Here is a 20,411-nt window from a genome sequence, read left to right as displayed (position 1 = left end):
GTTAGATAGATTGTTGAATGAGTGAATTGAGCATTATGGGAAGAGGGCTGGTAGGTGATGCTGAGTCCATGACCAGATCAGCCATGATTGTTTTAAGTGACAGAGCAGGCCATCTAATCCTATTCCTATTTCTTTTCTTCTTGTGTTCAATCTCTCATAAAAACAAAAGAAATCGTAGCAGGAGTAGGCCATTGGGTCTGTTGAGTCTGCTCCACCATTCAATAAGAATGAATAAAGAGTAACAATAAGATTGCCATTCTCCTCATGGCTAAAACTCTATAAATCAGACAATATCCAGGTGAACCTTTTCTGAACCTTCTCTGAAGTCAACACATCTTTCATGTAATGTGGTGACTGGAACAGCACATAGAACTCTAAATGTGGCCTAACAAAAGTTAAATACAGCTCCATCATGACTTTCCAACATTCAGTCCCCTGACTGATGAGGCAAGCTTATTGTATGCCACCTCATCGCACTGTCCACTTGTCCTGCCACCTTCAAGGTGCTTATCTCAGGGACAGAAGTAAATAACAAGATCATTCACTCATTCTGAGTCCTGTTAAAATATTTCCATCATGTTTTTGTACAGATAAATAAAGTAACATGGCCATTGGACTTGAAAACAGTTTTGTCATGACAAATGGCTAAAAGTAGATCCAATGCAATGCGCCCATATCCCCATTTCCACACAGCTCACTGGAAAGTATTTTACTATGAAATACATATGTAATTTATATAAATATTCATGTCAGTGCAGAAAATTTTGTATATTCAATCATCTGTATTTAAACTTTATATTAATATTCCAAGATGGCCAAAATAGTTAAAAACTTTCTTTTGAATTCATCTAGTCTTCTTCTCCAGTTTTCCATCTTTAAAAAAATTGATTCAATTGCACAAAGGATGAAATCGCATGAATAAAAAAAATCAAAGTGCCATCAAGTAAAGAGCCCCAATTTTGCTTCTTAAAACGGTGGGAATATTTGTATTTTTTTTTCTGTCTCCAGTCAAAAATTCCCAATGTTTTGTTAAAGGGGTTGATATGGTTGCAGTGAAAATATTTTGTGTAATCTGGGGTTGCCAGACTTTGTTCATTTAAATGCTCATTATTTAATATTTAGAATATGACAAATTATGGTTTTAAACACTCAGACTGATTGTTGCAACTGGTAATTGCATTCATTATCTCCACAGCTCATAGTGTGGGAGATATTACACAGCTACTTTGTTTGATCCCCATGTTATAAATGATTTTTTTAATGTGCTAAAAAAAAACTGGAACACTGACCAGTCTGTTACCAGCAGAAAAAATAAATTGCCTGAAATGATTTGGTGTGATATTTAGATCAGAAAATAGTGGAATTCCCACACTGAAGATAACATTCTGTTTCTCAAGCCTGTGCTGAGTCATTTTAGAATAGTACCAAGGGTAACAGTCCTACAGGTCTAGAAATTAACAAGACAGGCAAAGGAATTGAGCAAAGGTGCTCAACAGGGTTTACCTGACTTGCATTTGGTTTCTTCCATGTAGAGAAGATCACATTGTGATCACTGAATGCAATACAGTAGATTGGAAAAAGTGCAGTTTAATCACTGCTTCCCTTGGAAGGACTGTTCTGGTCCTTGGATTCTGTTTTGTATCTCCTCTCATTGTGTGGAATATGCAATGAGGAGAGTGGTTGGTGGAGATGGAAAGAGAGTGCACCAACTAATTGGTTGGAAGGAGAGGACCAGGAAACTCTGTCTTTGCTCTCACTGCGAGGAGTGGAATGAAAGCAGAAGCAAGAGAAATAAAGGAGATGCACGGAAGTGTCTTGCCATCTAGAGCAGAAAGTGACCTGTAGTTCAGGAGGAGAGAAAGCATCTCCAAGCAAGTGTCTTGTCATCTAGAGCAGAAAGTGACCTGTAGTTCAGAAGGAGAGAAAGCATCTACAGGCAAGTGTCTTGTCATCTAGAGCAGAAGGTGACCTGTAGTTCAGGAGGAGAGAAAGCATATCCAGGCAAGTGTCTTGTCATCTAGAGCAGAAAGTGACCTGTAGTTCAGGAGGGGAGAAAGCATCTCCAGGCAAGTGTCTTGTCATCTAGAGCAGAAAGTGACCTGTAGTTCAGGAGGGGAGAAAGCATCTCCAGGCAAGTGTCTTGTCATCTACAGCAGAAAGTGACCTGTAGTTCAGGAGGAGAGAAAGCATCTACAGGCAAGTGTCTTGTCATCTAGAGCAGAAGGTGACCTGTAGTTCAGGAGGAGAGAAAGCATCTCCAGGCAAGTGTCTTGTCATCTAAAGCAGAAAGTGACCTGTAGTTCAGGAGGAGAGAAAGCATCTCCAGGCAAGTGTCTTGTCATCTAGAGCAGAAAGTGACCTGTAGTTCAGGAGGAGAGAAAGCATCTCCAGGCAAGTGTCTTTTCATCTAGAACAGAAAGTGACCTGTAGTTCAGGAGGAGAGAAAGCATCTCCAGGCAAGTGTCTTGTCATCTAGAGCAGAAAGTGACCTGTAGTTCAGGAGGAGAGAAAGCATCTCCAGGCAAGTGTCTTGTCATCTAGAGCAGAAAGTGACCTGTAGTTCAGGAGGAGAGAAAGCATCTCCAGGCAAGTGTCTTGTCATCTAGAGCAGAAAGTGACCTGTAGTTCAGGAGGAGAGAAAGCATCTCCAAGCAAGTGTCTTGTCATCTAGAGCAGAAAGTGACCTGTAGTTCAGAAGGAGAGAAAGCATCTCCAGGCAAGTGTCTTGTCATCTAGAGCAGAAGGTGACCTGTAGTTCAGGAGGAGAGAAAGCATATCCAGGCAAGTGTCTTGTCATCTAGAGCAGAAAGTGACCTGTAGTTCAGGAGGGGAGAAAGCATCTCCAGGCAAGTGTCTTGTCATCTAGAGCAGAAAGTGACCTGTAGTTCAGGAGGGGAGAAAGCATCTCCAGGCAAGTGTCTTGTCATCTACAGCAGAAAGTGACCTGTAGTTCAGGAGGAGAGAAAGCATCTCCAGGCAAGTGTCTTGCCATCTACAGCAGAAAGTGACCTGTAGTTCAGGAGGAGAGAAAGCATCTACAGGCAAGTGTCTTGTCATCTAGAGCAGAAGGTGACCTGTAGTTCAGGAGGAGAGAAAGCATCTCCAGACAAGTGTCTTGTCATCTAAAGCAGAAAGTGACCTGTAGTTCAGGAGGAGAGAAAGCATCTCCAGGCAAGTGTCTTGTCATCTAGAGCAGAAAGTGACCTGTAGTTCAGGAGGAGAGAAAGCATCTCCAGGCAAGTGTCTTTTCATCTAGAACAGAAAGTGACCTGTAGTTCAGGAGGAGAGAAAGCATCTCCAGGCAAGTGTCTTGTCATCTAGAGCAGAAAGTGACCTGTAGTTCAGGAGGAGAGAAAGCATCTCCAGGCAAGTGTCTTGTCATCTAGAGCAGAAAGTGACCTGTAGTTCAGGAGGAGAGAAAGCATCTCCAGGCAAGTGTCTTGTCATCTAGAGCAGAAAGTGACCTGTAGTTCAGGAGGAGAGAAAGCATCTCCAGGCAAGTGTCTTGTTATCTAGAGCAGAAAGTGACCTGTAGTTCAGGAGGAGAGAAAGCATCTCCAGGCAAGTGTCTTGTCATCTAGAGCAGAAAGTGACCTGTAGTTCAGGAGGAGAGAAAGCATCTCCAGGCAAGTGTCTTGTCATCTAGAGCAGAAAGTGACCTGTAGTTCAGGAGGAGAGAAAGCATCTCCAGGCAAGTGTCTTGTCATCAAGAGCAGAAAGTGACCTGTAGTTCAGGAGGAGAGAATGCATCTCCAGGCAAGTGTCTTGTTATCTAGAGCAGAAAGTGACCTGTAGTTCAGGAGGAGAGAAAGCATCTCCAGGCAAGTTTCTTGTCATCTAGAGCAGAAGGTGACCTGTAGTTCAGAAGGAGAGAAAGCATCTCCAGGCAAGTGTCTTGCCATCTAGAGCAGAAAGTGACCTGTAGTTCAGGAGGAGAGAAAGCATCTCCAGGCAAGTGTCTTGTCATCTAGAGCAGAAAGTGACCTGTAGTTCAGGAGGAGAGAAAGCATCTCCAGGCAAGTGTCTTGTCATCTAGAGCAGAAAGTGACCTGTAGTTCAGGAGGAGAGAAAGCATCTCCAGGCAAGTGTCTTGTCATCTAGAGCAGAAAGTGACCTGTAGTTCAGGAGGAGAGAATGCATCTCCAGGCAAGTGTCTTGTTATCTAGAGCAGAAAGTGACCTGTAGTTCAGGAGGAGAGAAAGCATCTCCAGGCAAGTTTCTTGTCATCTAGAGCAGAAGGTGACCTGTAGTTCAGAAGGAGAGAAAGCATCTCCAGGCAAGTGTCTTGCCATCTAGAGCAGAAAGTGACCTGTAGTTCAGGAGGAGAGAAAGCATCTCCAGGCAAGTGTCTTGTCATCTAGAGCAGAAAGTGACCTGTAGTTCAGGAGGAGATAAAGCATCTCCAGGCAAGTGTCTTGCCATCTAGAGCAGAAAGTGACCTGTAGTTCAGGAGGAGAGAAAGCATCTCCAGGCAAGTGTCTTGTCATCTAGAGCAGAAAGTGACCTGTAGTTCAGAAGGAGAGAAAGCATCTCCAGGCAAGTGTCTTGCCATCTAGAGCAGAAAGTGACCTGTAGTTCAGGAGGAGAGATAGCATCTCCAGGCAAGTGTCTTGTCATCTAGAGCAGAAAGTGACCTGTAGTTCTGGAGGAGAGAAAGCATCTCCAGGCAAGTGTCTTGTTATCTAGAGCAGAAAGTGACCTGTTGTTCAGGAGGAGAATAAGCATCTCCAGGCAAGTGTTTTGTCATCTAGAGCAGAAAGTGACCTGTAGTTCAGAAGGAGAGAAAGCTTCTCCAGGCAAGTGTCTTTTGATCTAGAACAGAAAGTGACCTGTAGTTCAGGAGGAGAGAAAGCATCTCCAGGCAAGTGTCTTGTCATCTAGAGCAGAAAGTGATCTGTAGTTCAGGAGGAGAGAAAGCAACTCCAGGCAAGTGTCTTGTCATCTAGAGCAGAAAGTGACCTGTAGTTCAGAAGGAGAGAAAGCATCTACAGGCAAGTGTCTTGTCATCTAGAGCAGAAGGTGACCTGTAGTTCAGGAGGAGAGAAAGCATATCCAGGCAAGTGTCTTGTCATCTAGAGCAGAAAGTGACCTGTAGTTCAGGAGGGGAGAAAGCATCTCCAGGCAAGTGTCTTGTCATCTAGAGCAGAAAGTGACCTGTAGTTCAGGAGGGGAGAAAGCATCTCCAGGCAAGTGTCTTGTCATCTACAGCAGAAAGTGACCTGTAGTTCAGGAGGAGAGAAAGCATCTCCAGGCAAGTGTCTTGCCATCTACAGCAGAAGGTGACCTGTAGTTCAGGAGGAGAGAAAGCATCTCCAGGCAAGTGTCTTGTCATCTAAAGCAGAAAGTGATCTGTAGTTCAGGAGGAGAGAAAGCATCTCCAGGCAAGTGTCTTGTCATCTAGAGCAGAAAGTGACCTGTAGTTCAGGAGGAGAGAAAGCATCTCCAGGCAAGTGTCTTTTCATCTAGAACAGAAAGTGACCTGTAGTTCAGGAGGAGAGAAAGCATCTCCAGGCAAGTGTCTTGTCATCTAGAGCAGAAAGTGACCTGTAGTTCAGGAGGAGAGAAAGCATCTCCAGGCAAGTGTCTTGTCATCTAGAGCAGAAAGTGACCTGCAGTTCAGGAGGAGAGAAAGCATCTCCAGGCAAGTGTCTTGTCATCTAGAGCAGAAAGTGACCTGTAGTTCAGGAGGAGAGAAAGCATCTCCAGGCAAGTGTCTTGTTATCTAGAGCAGAAAGTGACCTGTAGTTCAGGAGGAGAGAAAGCATCTCCAGGCAAGTTTCTTGTCATCTAGAGCAGAAAGTGACCTGTAGTTCAGAAGGAGAGAAAGCATCTCCAGGCAAGTGTCTTGCCATCTAGAGCAGAAAGTGACCTGTAGTTCAGGAGGAGAGAAAGCATCTCCAGGGTAGTATCTTGCCATCTAGAGCAGAAAGTGACCTGTAGTTCAGGAGGAGAGAAAGCATCTCCAGGCAAGTGTCTTGTCATCTAGAGCAGAAAGTGACCTGTAGTTCAGGAGGAGAGAAAGCATCTCCAGGCAAGTGTCTTGTTATCTAGAGCAGAAAGTGACCTGTAGTTCAGGAGGAGAGAAAGCATCTCCAGGCAAGTTTCTTGTCATCTAGAGCAGAAAGTGACCTGTAGTTCAGAAGGAGAGAAAGCATCTCCAGGCAAGTGTCTTGCCATCTAGAGCAGAAAGTGACCTGTAGTTCAGGAGGAGAGAAAGCATCTCCAGGGTAGTATCTTGCCATCTAGAGCAGAAAGTGACCTGTAGTTCAGGAGGAGAGAAAGCATCTCCAGGCAAGTGTCTTGTCATCTAGAGCAGAAAGTGACCTGTAGTTCAGGAGGATAGAAAGCATCTCCAGGCAAGTGTCTTGTCATCTAGAGCAGAAAGTGACCTGTAGTTCAGGAGGAGAGAAAGCATCTCCAGGCAAGTGTCTTGTCATCTACAGCAGAAAGTGACCTGTAGTTCAGGAGGAGAGAAAGCATCTCCAGGCAAGTGTCTTGTTATCTAGAGCAGAAAGTGACCTGTAGTTCAGGAGGAGAGAAAGCATCTCCAGGCAAGTTTCTTGTCATCTAGAGCAGAAAGTGACCTGTAGTTCAGAAGGAGAGAAAGCATCTCCAGGCAAGTGTCTTGCCATCTAGAGCAGAAAGTGACCTGTAGTTCAGGAGGAGAGAAAGCATCTCCAGGCAAGTGTCTTGTCATCTAGAGCAGAAAGTGACCTGTAGTTCAGGAGGAGAGAAAGCATCTCCAGGCAAGTGTCTTGTCATCTAGAGCAGAAAGTGACCTGTAGTTCAGGAGGAGAGAAAGCATCTCCAGGCAAGTGTCTTGTTATCTAGAGCAGAAAGTGACCTGTAGTTCAGGAGGAGAGAAAGCATCTCCAGGCAAGTTTCTTGTCATCTAGAGCAGAAAGTGACCTGTAGTTCAGAAGGAGAGAAAGCATCTCCAGGCAAGTGTCTTGCCATCTAGAGCAGAAAGTGACCTGTAGTTCAGGAGGAGAGAAAGCATCTCCAGGCAAGTGTCTTGTCATCTAGAGCAGAAAGTGACCTGTAGTTCAGGAGGAGAGAAAGCATCTCCAGGCAAGTGTCTTGCCATCTAGAGCAGAAAGTGACCTGTAGTTCAGGAGGAGAGAAAGCATCTCCAGGCAAGTGTCTTGTCATCTAGAGCAGAAAGTGACCTGTAGTTCAGAAGGAGAGAAAGCATCTCCAGGCAAGTGTCTTGTTATCTAGAGCAGAAAGTGACCTGTAGTTCAGGAGGAGAGATAGCATCTCCAGGCAAGTGTCTTGTCATCTAGAGCAGAAAGTGACCTGTAGTTCTGGAGGAGAGAAAGCATCTCCAGGCAAGTGTCTTGTTATCTAGAGCAGAAAGTGACCTGTAGTTCAGGAGGAGAATAAGCATCTCCAGTCAAGTGTCTTGTCATCTAGAGCAGAAAGTGACCTGTAGTTCAGAAGGAGAGAAAGCTTCTCCAGGCAAGTGTCTTTTGATCTAGAACAGAAAGTGACCTGTAGTTCAGGAGGAGAGAAAGCATCTCCAGGCAAGTGTCTTGTCATCTAGAGCAGAAAGTGATCTGTAGTTCAGGAGGAGAGAAAGCAACTCCAGGCAAGTGTCTTGTCATCTAGAGCAGAAAGTGACCTGTAGTTCAGAAGGAGAGAAAGCATCTCCAGGCAAGTGTCTTGCCATCTAGAGCAGAAAGTGACCTGTAGTTCAGGAGGAGAGAAAGCATCTCCAGGCAAGTGTCTTGCCATCTAGAGCAGAAAGTGACCTGTAGTTCAGGAGGAGAGAAAGCATCTCCAGGCAAGTGTCTTGTCATCTAGAGCAGAAAGTGACCTGTAGTTCAGAAGGAGAGAAAGCATCTCCAGGCAAGTGTCTTGCCATCTAGAGCAGAAAGTGACCTGTAGTTCAGGAGGAGAGATAGCATCTCCAGGCAAGTGTCTTGTCATCTAGAGCAGAAAGTGACCTGTCGTTCTGGAGGAGAGAAAGCATCTCCAGGCAAGTGTCTTGTTATCTAGAGCAGAAAGTGACCTGTAGTTCAGAAGGAGAGAAAGCATCTCCAGGCAAGTGTCTTGCCATCTAGAGCAGAAAGTGACCTGTAGTTCAGGAGGAGAGAAAGCATCTCCAGGGTAGTATCTTGCCATCTAGAGCAGAAAGTGACCTGTAGTTCAGGAGGAGAGAAAGCATCTCCAGGCAAGTGTCTTGTCATCTAGAGCAGAAAGTGACCTGTAGTTCAGGAGGAGAGAAAGCATCTCCAGGCAAGTGTCTTGTTATCTAGAGCAGAAAGTGACCTGTAGTTCAGGAGGAGAGAAAGCATCTCCAGGCAAGTTTCTTGTCATCTAGAGCAGAAAGTGACCTGTAGTTCAGAAGGAGAGAAAGCATCTCCAGGCAAGTGTCTTGCCATCTAGAGCAGAAAGTGACCTGTAGTTCAGGAGGAGAGAAAGCATCTCCAGGCAAGTATCTTGCCATCTAGAGCAGAAAGTGACCTGTAGTTCAGGAGGAAAGAAAGCATCTCCAGGCAAGTGTCTTGCCATCTAGAGCATAAAGTGACCTGTAGTTCAGAAGGAGAGAAAGCATCTCCAGGCAAGTGTCTTGTCATCTAGAGCAAAAAGTGACCTGTAGTTCAGGAGGAGAGAAAGCATCTCCAGGCAAGTGTCTTGTCATCTAGAGCAGAAGTGACCTGTAGTTCAGGAGGAGAGAAAGCATCTCCAGGCAAATGTCTTGTCATGTAGAGCAAAAAGTGACCTGTAGTTCAGGAGGAGAGAAAGCATCTCCAGGCAAGTGTCTTGTCATCTACAGCAGAAAGTGACCTGTAGTTCAGGAGGAGAGCAAGCATCTCCAGGCAAGTGTCTTGTCATCTACAGCAGAAAGTGACCTGTAGTTCAGGAGGAGAGAAAGCATCTCCAGGCAAGTGTCTTGTCATCTAGAGCAGAAAGTGACCTGTCGTTCAGGAGGAGAGAAAGCATCTCCAGGCAAGTGTCTTGCCATCTAGAGCAGAAAGTGACCTGTAGTTCAGAAGGAGAGAAAGCATCTCCAGTCAAGTGTCTTGTCATCTAGAGCAGAAAGTGACCTGTAGTTCAGAAGGAGAGAAAGCATCTCCAGGCAAGTGTCTTGCCATCTAGAGCAGAAAGTGACCTGTAGTTCAGGAGGAGAGATAGCATCTCCAGGCAAGTGTCTTGTCATCTAGAGCAGAAAGTGACCTGTAGTTCTGGAGGAGAGAAAGCATCTCCAGGCAAGTGTCTTGTTATCTAGAGCAGAAAGTGACCTGTAGTTCAGGAGGAGAATAAGCATCTCCAGGCAAGTGTCTTGTCATCTAGAGCAGAAAGTGACCTGTAGTTCAGAAGGAGAGAAAGCTTCTCCAGGCAAGTGTCTTTTCATCTAGAACAGAAAGTGACCTGTAGTTCAGGAGGAGAGAAAGCATCTCCAGGCAAGTGTCTTGTCATCTAGAGCAGAAAGTGATCTGTAGTTCAGGAGGAGAGAAAGCAACTCCAGGCAAGTGTCTTGTCATCTAGAGCAGAAAGTGACCTGTAGTTCAGAAGGAGAGAAAGCATCTCCAGGCAAGTGTCTTGCCATCTAGAGCAGAAAGTGACCTGTAGTTCAGGAGGAGAGAAAGCATCTCCAGGCAAGTGTCTTGCCATCTAGAGCAGAAAGTGACCTGTAGTTCAGGAGGAGAGAAAGCATCTCCAGGCAAGTGTCTTGTCATCTAGAGCAGAAAGTGACCTGTAGTTCAGGAGGAGAGAAAGCATCTCCAGGCAAGTGTCTTGCCATCTAGAGCAGAAAGTGACCTGTAGTTCAGGAGAAGAGAATGCATCTGCAGGCAAGTGTCTTGTCATCTAGAGCAGAAAATGACATGTAGTTCAGGAGGAGAGAAAGCATCTCCAGGCAAGTGTCTTGTCATCTAGAGCAGAAAGTGACCTGTAGTTCAGAAGGAGAGAAAGCATCTCCAGGCAAGTGTCTTGTCATCTAGAGCAGAAAGTGACCTGTAGTTCAGGAGGAGAGAAAGCATCTCCAGGCAAGTGTCTTGTCATCTAGAGCAGAAAATGACCTGTAGTTCTGGAGGAGAGAAAGCATCTCCAGGCAAGTGTCTTGTCATCTAGAGCAGAAAATGACCTGTAGTTCAGGAGGAGAGAAAGCATCTCCAGGCAAGTGTCTTGTCATCTAGAGCAGAAAGTGACCTGTAGTTCAGGAGGAGAGAAAGCATCTCCTGGCAAGTGTCTTGTCATCTAGAGCAGAAAGTGAGCTGTAGTTCAGGAGGAGAGAAAGCATCTGCAGGCAAGTGTCTTGTCATCTAGAGCAGAAAGTGATCTGTAGTTCAGGAGGGGAGAAAGCATCTCCAGGCAAGTGTCTTGTCATCTAGAGCAGAAAGTGACCTGTAGTTTTGGAGGAGAGAAAGCATCTCCAGGCAAGTGTCTTGTTATCTAGAGCATAAAGTGACCTGTAGTTCAGGAGGAGAGTAAGCATCTCCTGGCAAGTGTCTCGTCATCTAGAATAGAAAGTGACCTGTAGTTCAGGAGGAGAGAACGCATCTCCAGGCAAGTATCTTGTCATCTAGAGCAGAAAGTGACCTGTAGTTCAGGAGGAGAGCAAGCATCTCCAGGCAAGTGTCTTGTCATCTAGAGCAGAAAGTGTACAGTAGTTCAGGAGGAGAGAAAGCATCTCCAGGCAAGTGTCTTGTCATCTAGAGCAGAAAGTGACCTGTAGTTCAGGAGGAGAGAATGCATCTCCAGGCATCAGTGAAATATCTAATCATTAGCGTAAAAATGCCAGAGATGGAGGAACTGAAGGAATGGAGCCCTTGCAAATAATGGGATGGAAGGAAGTCAAGATAAGATGGCTGTTAGCATCTGAGAGATATAAATGTCTAACCTATCCCAACATTGAGACTGACATCCAAGAAGGGAAGAGTCAGAAATGAACCACTTTAAAGTGATTGTATTTTCAACTATGTTCTCGTCTCAAGTTTTGGATCAGATCCCTTCCATAAATTGAATGAAGTATAGTTGCAACTTACCATGGTCACCAAACCACTGTTGCAAATTGTGCAAGTTCCTACTACAGAAATAATAATAGAATTGAATGTTACTCAAGAGTTTTGATCTAACACCCCACATTCCCATTGCCCCAAATAAATTTGATTGTTGAAGCATTACTTCTCGAATAATCCTTGTGTCATTACAATTATAAAGTCCATATGTTATTGCACTGCAGAATACATCAATGACGTATGAGCCTGGTGATGCTTTCAGCATTGTATGTCCAAATAGTGGAAATGAAGTGGAATACCTGATTGAAAGGCTTGGGCTTGGAGATAAGAGAGACCATGTTGTTGATTTACACATTCAACCAAACACCAAGAAAAAAGGTATCTGTAATTTTAGGATCGATGATAAATTGAAAATGTTATTTCTATCCATTTCTCTTTCTCTGGGCAGAAATGTTAGTAACTAGGGAGCACAGGTTTAAGTAACTGTCAGTATCTTCATTGAATCCACAGCAACAAGGTTGTGGTGGCACCACTGAAAGAAACCCATCCAAAACAACTGTTAATACACATGATCTAAAGCCTGTCCTCTGTCCAGAAGCTAGAATTCAAGAGTCCACTTGGTTTGAAGACTGCTCCAATAATGATCCAAGCTTAAAAGTATTTCATGACAAAGTATTTCACTTTGGAGTATTTTGACACATCATATATCAATTAATAGAGATCAATTTCTTTAATAATATTCTGAAGTTATGAGTAAAGTCCACTTGGAATTAGAAATTGAAACTTTATGATTGTGGAAAAGTTTTGTTTTCATGGATGAAATTAAAAATCGCATTGCTGTTTCTTGTATTTGTATAAATTCTCTTTGCATTTTTAAGGTGCACACTTGCCTGGTTACATTCCAAAAGGGAGTACCCTGCAGTTCATTTTGACTTGGTGCCTGGAAATACGAGCAGTTCCTAAAAAGGTATGTGGCCAGATCATTTGGAAATGCACCTCTAAAGAGGTTCATTTAAGTTTCATAATACATTCAGTACATTCTGGCACTTTCAGTGTAAAAAAAAAACTTGCCTTGAAAATATCCTTTTAAACTTCCCCCTCATCTTAAACCTATGATCTCTGGTTTTTGACAATTCCACCCTGGGAAAACGGCTTTGACAATCTATTCTCTAGGCCTTTCATAATTTTACATACTTGGGTAAGATCATCCCTTTGCCTCTGACGCTCCAGAAAAAGCAATCCAAGTTTATCCAACCTCCCTTTATATAATGAACACTCTCTAATCCAGCCATCATCCTATTGGCAACTTTTGCATTCTCTTCATAGCCTCCACATCCTATCTGTAATGACGAGGCCATAATCCAAATGTGGCCTAATTAAAATTTTAACCAGCTGCCATATGCCATTTTATTTTAAAACCTTATCAATTTGTGTTGTCGCTTTCAAGGAGCAATGGACTTGTGCCTCAAGATCTCTCTGTTCATCAATACTTCTAAGTGTCCTACCATTTACTATACTTTTGCACTTGTCCTATCAAGGTGCAACTTCAGTATAAGTAAGTGCGAACCCATGATGTGAGATTTTGGGTCTGTTAAAGGACCAAAGCAATGTGCAGAAAAGAGGCATAAAGTATGTAAGCAAAAGAGAGAAAATCCAGCTTGTTCCCTGGTGTTGAGTGCTTGAGTAATAACATTGAAGTGTAATCAAACAAAAATGTATATGGTGCCAATGCATAAGAGATGGAGATGAGCCATTCAACTGTCACCATTAAAAAGGTAAGCTTTAGAATGGCAGGGAAGTGCAGTGGGTAATCTGCCCCTATGTATAAGGAATTTCTACATTCTTGTGTCTGTGTGGGTTTCCTCCGGGTGCTCCTGCTTCCTCCCTAGTTCCAAAGACGCACGGGATTAGTAGGTTAATTGGTCACATGGGCGGAATGGGCTCGTGTGTTGGAAGGGCCTGTTGCTATGCTGTCTCTCCAAAGTAAAATTAAAATGAGGCGTTGTAAGAAAAGGAATTACAGAGAAGCTTTGAGAGAAATATTCCATGCATAGATTTTGGCCAAGTAGCTGAAATATTGCTCCAAATGATGAGGTGGGGATGTCTCTAGCAGTTTTACTCACATTTTATGCTTTTACTCAAAATTTCTTACAGCCTTGAAGGAGGGGATTTGTGTCATCAAATCTATGCCAGCTCTTTGAGCATTCGCCTCATTCCCATACCCCAGCTTGTCTTCTTATAAACTATTATCTCTCGCATGCCTGTCAGCTCCCCACCCATCTACATTAGGGGTAATTCACGATGGTTAATTAACCACCAAACCAGCAGGTCAACAGGATGGGGCAGGAAATCTGAGCAACTGGTAGAAACTCATGTAGCCATGTTTAAAATATGCAAACTACGCAGGCAGCAGCAGAGATAAGAGTTGGAAGACAGCAGTACTACTTGCTGCATTTCTCTGCCACTCTTGTTTGCCAAACATACTCACTTTGAGAGAAGATTAAGAGTCAGTTGCTTATGGTTTTTGAGATTTTTAAAAATTATTGTTTAAAAATGATTGTTATAGGCATGTTTGCGTGCATTAGTTGAATACACCTCTGAATCCAGTGAGAAACGGCGATTGCAAGAACTAAGCAGCAAACAGGGTGCAGCAGACTACAACCGCTACATCAGAGACTTCAACATTTGTCTGCTTGATATTCTGAGGTCACTTCCATCATGCAATCCACCATTTACTCTACTTGTAGGTAAGTTTTTTTTTAATTCCTATTTTCCTTGCTTTCACAAATTTACAAAAAAAGTTACTCTGAAAGTTTATGTATCGCTCAGTGGTGTTGGATTTATATGAAGTCCAACTCTTTAGAGTTTGTCAATTTGATCTCAATTAAGTCACAAATTGTTGGTGCAATTATTGCTGAGGCGCTTTTTAAAGTGTTGCTTTAGTTTCTCCGTGGCATTGTGCAAATTAAATATTTTTTTATTTCTGTAGAATTATAAATTTCTCTATATTTTTTTCATCTTACTTAAGATATTGAATATGGGATCGTATTTTAAGGAATTCAACGTGGTAAGAAATCTGTTTTTGCTTTAAAACTAACAGTCTGTCATGTCTTTTGCTGAAGGTGAATTGAATCTTAGGAGAGTCATTTCTACCGTTGAGGGAAGAACTTGAGAGCTGTTAATTTAATATGATAATGACAGTCAGTATCTATTGACTGTTACGTACATTCCGTGACAGCAAAGTGTGTGGATTGTGATTTCAAAGCACCATGTACACCATGTAAACCATGTACAATGGTTTGGTCTTTAATTTGAAGTTGATCGAGGTATTTTGTTTGAAAATAATAGTATTAAAATTTAGTTGTTTTGGGGAAACTTTATGGAGAAATTAGATGAGAGAAACCTCTGTTTGAAAATAATAGTATTAAAATTTAGTTGTTTTGGGGAAACTTTATGGAGAAATTAGATGAGAGAAACCTCTGTTTGAAAATAATAGTATTAAAATTTAGTTGTTTTGGAAAAACTTTATGGAGAAATTAGATGAGAGAAACCTCTGTTTGAAAATAATAGTATTAAAATTGAGTTGTTTTGGGGAAACTTTATGGAGAAATTAGATGAGAGAAACCTACGTCAACTTCGTGAGTTTGTTTCCACTTTGAAGTCATTTTTGAGTATGCCGGCTACTTTGTATTTATTCTCTTTTTCAGTCCCTGTGACATATTGGAAGAAGGTTTTGCCTTGAAGTTTAGTCTGCCTTTCAAAGTTCTCTGAAAACCTATGATTTAATGTAGCAGATTTAGATAGAAGCATTTAGAAGTTTATCTGCTCATCTTGACTAATTATTTTTTCTCCTTCAACGTCAAGCTCTCACAACTTTTAAGCACCTCTATGTATTCTGCTGCAGCAAAGCTATTTTTTGACTTCTGTGTCCTATTACTGTTATCTTTTCCAATGTCGATTGTGATTCTGTGGTTGTGATGAAGGTTAATGATTGCTGCTGGAAAGGTGACATCCAGTGTGTTGTTGCATTATTGAGTACTTGGGACGAAAACACGTTTATTTACAGCATGAAATTTGATTTCCATGCATTTGCTGTTATCAGAATCATGTGAAATTTGATATCCTTTTGAAACTTGAAACCCCAGCTCATGTTGGTTTCAGATTTGGGCTGTAAAATTTAAGATCGGCTTTATATCACCGGTTTGCTCTGAAGTCATCGTCCTTCTTTTCTACATATGAATCCTTACTAGACCAACTGTTAATGGCATCAATCAGTCTTTATACACTCTGCTAGAACCGAGTCATCTTGTGGAATGGTATTTAAAATTATTGCTTTTTCCTCCGAGATATCAGTGGACACTTTTCTGAACCAAAACATACACTCGGAATTTTGATGATGCATTTTAGGGGGCAAACTCCATTTATTTAGGTGCTTAGTCTCCAAAATGCGTGCAAAGTGACAGTTCTGTTGCTCTCACATTAATAGGGTATAGGTCTGATCAAGAATAATACTGAATAACAACCAGCTTTAAAATAGTAAAATACTTTGTAGCTAAAGGTCACGCTGACAGTTCAGTAAATCATGCAAATTTACCTGTCAATGAGTCTGATAATTTCTGCTACTCTTTGGATTGATTTTGATATCTAAAGTGGTGCTCTTGAGTCCAATAGAATATTGATGTCCTTGCTGCAGATCTCATTACATGGTGTTAACATAACATAACATAACAATTACAGCACAGAAACAGGCCATTAGGCCCTTCTAGTCCGCACCGAACCAAACACCCCTTTCTAGTCCCACCTCCCTGCACAATGCCCATAACCCTCCATCTTCTTCTCATCCATATACCTGTCCAACCTTTTCTTAAATAATACAATTGACTCCGCCGCCACTATTTCTCCCGGAAGCTCATTCCACACGGCTACCACTCTCTGAGTAAAGAAGTTCCCCCTCATGTTACCTCTAAACCTCTTCCCCTTAATTCTTAACTCATGTCCTCTTGTTTTAATCTTTCCTCCTCTTAATGGAAATAGTCTATCCACATCCACTCTGTCTATCCCTTTCATAATCTTAAATACTTCTATCAAATCCCCTCTCAACCTTCTACGCTCCAAAGAATAAAGACCTAATCTGTCCAATCTCTCCCTATACTCTAGATGCTTAAACCCAGGTAACATTCTGGTAAACCTTCTCTGCACTCTCTCCACTCTGTTTATATCCTTCCTATAATTAGGCGACCAGAACTGCACACAGAACTCCAAATTAGGCCGCACCAACGTCTTATACAATCTCAACATCACCTCCCAACTCCTATATTCCATGCAATGATTGATAAAGGCAACAGCCTGAAATCTAGAGATGCTCTCTTAGAATGCAGCTGAAAAATAATTATATCAAAATTTAAAAAGGTCTTGGACAAACTTTTCCAATAAATTAGATTAGAAAAACCCATGTTTTTGTGCACTGCACAGTTCAGTAACACATGACTGAAACCAGGAGTATAGTGCGAAGTGCTTGGTACATATTTTTCCTTTTGGGTCCTCTGGTTGATCCAACAGTGTGAAGCAGAGAGAAGTTAGACATTCAACAGAACTTTTATACACTGGTTGCCATTTCAGTGTTTACATCATGGATTAATCCTGGCATTGAAGCCTGAGCAAGCTCATAAAGGTAAAGGTTCCATTATTGTCACGTTATACTACATTTAGAATGTAACATACATAAAATTCTTTAACTTTTTTGTCTACCATAAGGAACTCACAACCCCTGGTTTATAAGACCAGTGCTCTAACCACTGAGCTATCGGACCCTATGTAGGTGCCTGTCTCTGTGCCCATTGATCCTCAGGTTACCAAAGATGGCTTAGCATTCAGTGCCATAAGGGTCCATGACATAAAACTTAGTCCATGCATATTCCTATATGGATGGCAATTCTATGTCTCCTTGAGAGCGAGGTAGGTCTGTTGCAGGCTGTACTTATCGTGAAGTCAGAGAATGAAGAGTAGGAAATGGGATTTGATTTGAGGAAACAGATATTAATATTGGATGACATACAAATAGGAGGTTGTGGTTGGTGTGAAGGATCTATTTCCTTGCTGTATCTCCCTAGGTTAATACACGTATGGACACCAACGCCAAGTTGCTCTCTAAGGGGATGGAATGTGTCCTTGGAATATTTCCACATCTTGCACAATTTACCAAGTCAGTGTTTTGTGTGCGTGTGCGGGGTGAGTGATGCTGCTCGGTAAATGACAGGGATGGAGGGATGGTTGGGTCCAATTGGCTATTGATGCACAATAAACATACACCAGAGATCACAGCAGTAGACTGCATTGAGTCTCTGGAATGAAGCACAATGTTTTTAAAATTTGTAGCATTGGGCAGCATGGAGAACTAGAAGCAAGACACTGAATGTAAGGTCCACCAATCTAGCAGATCACAGCTCAGATGGGAAATAAAAACAGAAAATGTTGGAAACCCTCCATAAGTCAGACAGTATTCGTGAAAAGAGAAACTAAGGTAATGTTTCATGTCAAAACACTTCTGTTAGAACTGTGAAAGATAGAAAGTGTAGTACCCTTCTGTCAACATAATTGCAAGAGCAACATTAGTCAGATTATTGCTCATAACTTTCATATTCCTCTATGTTCTTGCTCTCTAATTACTTTCATTTTGTGGCTTTTGTTAGTTTTCTCACTTCCTCAATCTCTCTTTCCTGCATGTTCCTGTCAGGATTAAAGGTAAAATGATCAGGCATAGGGAACCTTGGTTTTCAAGGGATATTAGGAATCTGGTAAAGAGAGGTATATAACAGGCATAGGCAACAAGGAACAAATGAGGTACTAGAAGAGAATAGAAATGTAAGAAAATACTTACAATAGAAGTCTTCTTTTTGCCTTCCTGATGAGGTTGCTTTAGCAGATAATGTGAAGGTAAACCCAAAGGGTTTCTACAAATATGTTAAGAGTAAAAGGATAGTAAGGGACAAAATTGGTCCCCTAGAAGATCAGAGTGGTCATATATGTGTGGAGTTTTTTTTGCATCAGTGTCTAATCAGGAAACTGGCATGGTGTTTAAGGAGGGAAGGGAAACAAGGAGTAGTGACACAGAACAAATGGAGATTCAAGAAGAGGGGGAGGTGCTTGCTGTCTTACAGCGAATAAAGGTACATCAATTCCCCGGGCCGGATATGATATTCCTTGAGGGAGACTAGTAGAAATATTTAAAAAGTCCTTAGCCATGGGTGAGGTGCCAGAGGATTGGAGGGTAGCTCATGTTGTTGCATTTTTTAAAAAAAAGCTCCAAAAGTAAACCAGGAAATTACAGGCCAGTGAGCCTGATATCAGTAGTAGGTAAATTATAGTCAGGTGTTCTGAGAAATAGGATATACAAGTATTTGGACAGCCAAGAGCTGATTAAGGATAGTCAACATGGTTTTGTGCATGGTAGGTCATGTTTAATGAATCTTGAAGAGATTTTTGAGGAGGTTACCAAGAAAGTAAATGAAGGAAAGGCTGTGGATGGACTTTAGTAAGGCCTTTGACAAGGTCCCACATTGGAGGTTAGTTCAGAAGGTTCAGACCACTAGGTATCCATGGAGAGGTTGTAAAATGGATTTGTAATTGGCTGAATGGGAGAAGTCAGAGAGTGGTATGGATGATTGCTTCTCTGACTGGAGGCCTATGATTAGTGGTGTGCCTCAGGGATCAGTGCTGGAACCATTATTGTTTGTTGTTGATATCAATGATCTGAATGATAATGTGGTAAATTGGATCAGCAAGTTTGCTGATGACACTAAGATTGGAGGCGTTGTGGAGAGTGAAGAAGGCTTTCAAAGTTTGCAGAGGATCTGGACCAGCTGGAAAAATGGGCCAGAAAATGGAAGATGGAAGTTAATGCAGACAAGTGTGAGGAGCTGCATTTTGAAAGGACAAACCAAGGTAGGACATACATAGTAAATGGTATGTGAGGAGTGCAGAGAAACAAATGGCTCTGACAATACAGATATATTGTTCCCTGAAAGTAGCATCAAATGTAGATAGGGTTGTAAAGAATGCTTTTGGCATCTTGCCTTCATAAATCAAAGTATTGAGCACAGGAGTTGGGATGTTATGATGAGGTAGTACAAGATATTGGTGAGGCCACATTTGGAATATTGTGTGCAGTTCTGGTCAGCAAATTATAGGAAGGACATCAGTAAGATCGAAAGAGTTCAGAGAAGATTTACTAGGATGTTGCCGGGTTTTCAGGAGTTGAGTTACAGGGAAAGATTAAACAGTTGGGACTTTATTCCTTACAGCGTAAAAGAATGAGGGGAGATTTGATAGAGGTTTACAAAATTATGAGGGGTATAGAAAGAGTAAATGTGAGTAGGCTGGGAGAAATAAGTATGAGAGGACATGGCTTTAGGGTGAAAGGTTTAGGGAGAACCTCTTCACTCAGAGAGAGGTAGGAGTTTGGAAAGAGCTGCAATCGTGGTAAGTGCAGGCTCACTCTTAGTTTTAAGAATAAATTGGATAGAATCATGGATAGGAGAGGTCTGGAGGGTTATGGAATGAGTGCAGGTCAGTGAGACTAGAGGAATAATGTTTTGACTCAGACTAGAAAGGCCGAATGGTCTATTTTCAGTGCTGTAGTTTTTTAATGGTTTCTTTCTCTCCCTCCCTCCACCCCAATGAAGCCATCAAGTTATCCCCTCAACAACTCTGGCCTCACCCCAACGATATTCCTTTTGTCTCATTCACTCCTGTTCCACCCTCTGCAATGTATAACTACCATTTTCATCCTTGGACTGACTGCAACATGGCAAAACCTCTCTTTCCTACTCTTTGATAAAGGGCAAGGAGTCCCACTGATCTCCATCAATCGGTAATAATAAAACCAATGATGTAATCATATCCCTCAATGCTGCTCCTGGCATCTTACTGTTTACCATTTGGTTTGGAATTTGATACTCTAGGAAACTAGAGGATTACAAATGTAATTGCCCTGCTTAATGGGAGAAAGATAAACCCACATCTGCGGATAGTTAGGATAATGTTGACGTTGAGGAAACCTTTTCCAGAACAACATTGAATTACATATTTTATTGTCATGTGTACTGAAATATGGTAGAAAAGCTTTGTTTTGCATGCTATACAAGCAAGGCAACAGGTAGTGTAAAATAAAACAAAAGTCCAGAGAATACTGTAACAGAGATCTTCATTCTTTCTTTGGCTTGGCTTCGTGGACGAAGATTTATGGAGGGGTAAAAGTCCACGTCAGCTGCAGGCTCGTTTGTGGCTGACAAGTCCGATGCGGGACAGGCAGACACGGTTGCAGCGGCTGCAGGGGAAAATTTGTTGGTTGAGGTTGGGTGTTGGGTTTTTCCTCCTTTGTCTTTTGTCAGTGAGGTGGGCTCTGCGAAAGTTCAGATAAAAACAGTATATGGCAAAATTAATTGT

General features: G+C 42.2%; 1 protein-coding gene across 16 annotated transcripts in view; it reads left to right on the top strand.

The window, feature by feature from the left end:
• Positions 1-20,411, top strand: part of mtrr (5-methyltetrahydrofolate-homocysteine methyltransferase reductase) — a 114,506-nt gene that overhangs the window by 45,430 nt on the left and 48,665 nt on the right. For 12 of the 16 annotated variants that reach the window (XR_011349888.1, XM_069913605.1, XM_069913610.1 and 9 more), the window contains 3 exons: positions 11,192-11,345; positions 11,846-11,934; positions 13,534-13,714. Coding sequence is in view for 14 of the 16 variants with exons in the window: in XM_069913605.1 (XP_069769706.1) it covers positions 11,192-11,345; positions 11,846-11,934; positions 13,534-13,714 (424 nt within the window). In the remaining 2 variants the exon portion in view is untranslated. The remainder of the gene's footprint in view (positions 1-11,191; positions 11,346-11,845; positions 11,935-13,533; positions 13,715-20,411) is intronic. The other 4 variants (XR_011349889.1, XM_069913616.1, XM_069913617.1 and 1 more) reach the window with 1 other exon arrangement.

Source organism: Narcine bancroftii, chromosome 1 (genome assembly GCF_036971445.1).
Source record: "Narcine bancroftii isolate sNarBan1 chromosome 1, sNarBan1.hap1, whole genome shotgun sequence".
NCBI classification, from domain to species: Eukaryota; Metazoa; Chordata; class Chondrichthyes; order Torpediniformes; family Narcinidae; genus Narcine; species Narcine bancroftii.
The sequence above is the reverse complement of the archived record's forward strand: the minus strand, read 5'-3'. Positions and strand labels throughout refer to the sequence as shown.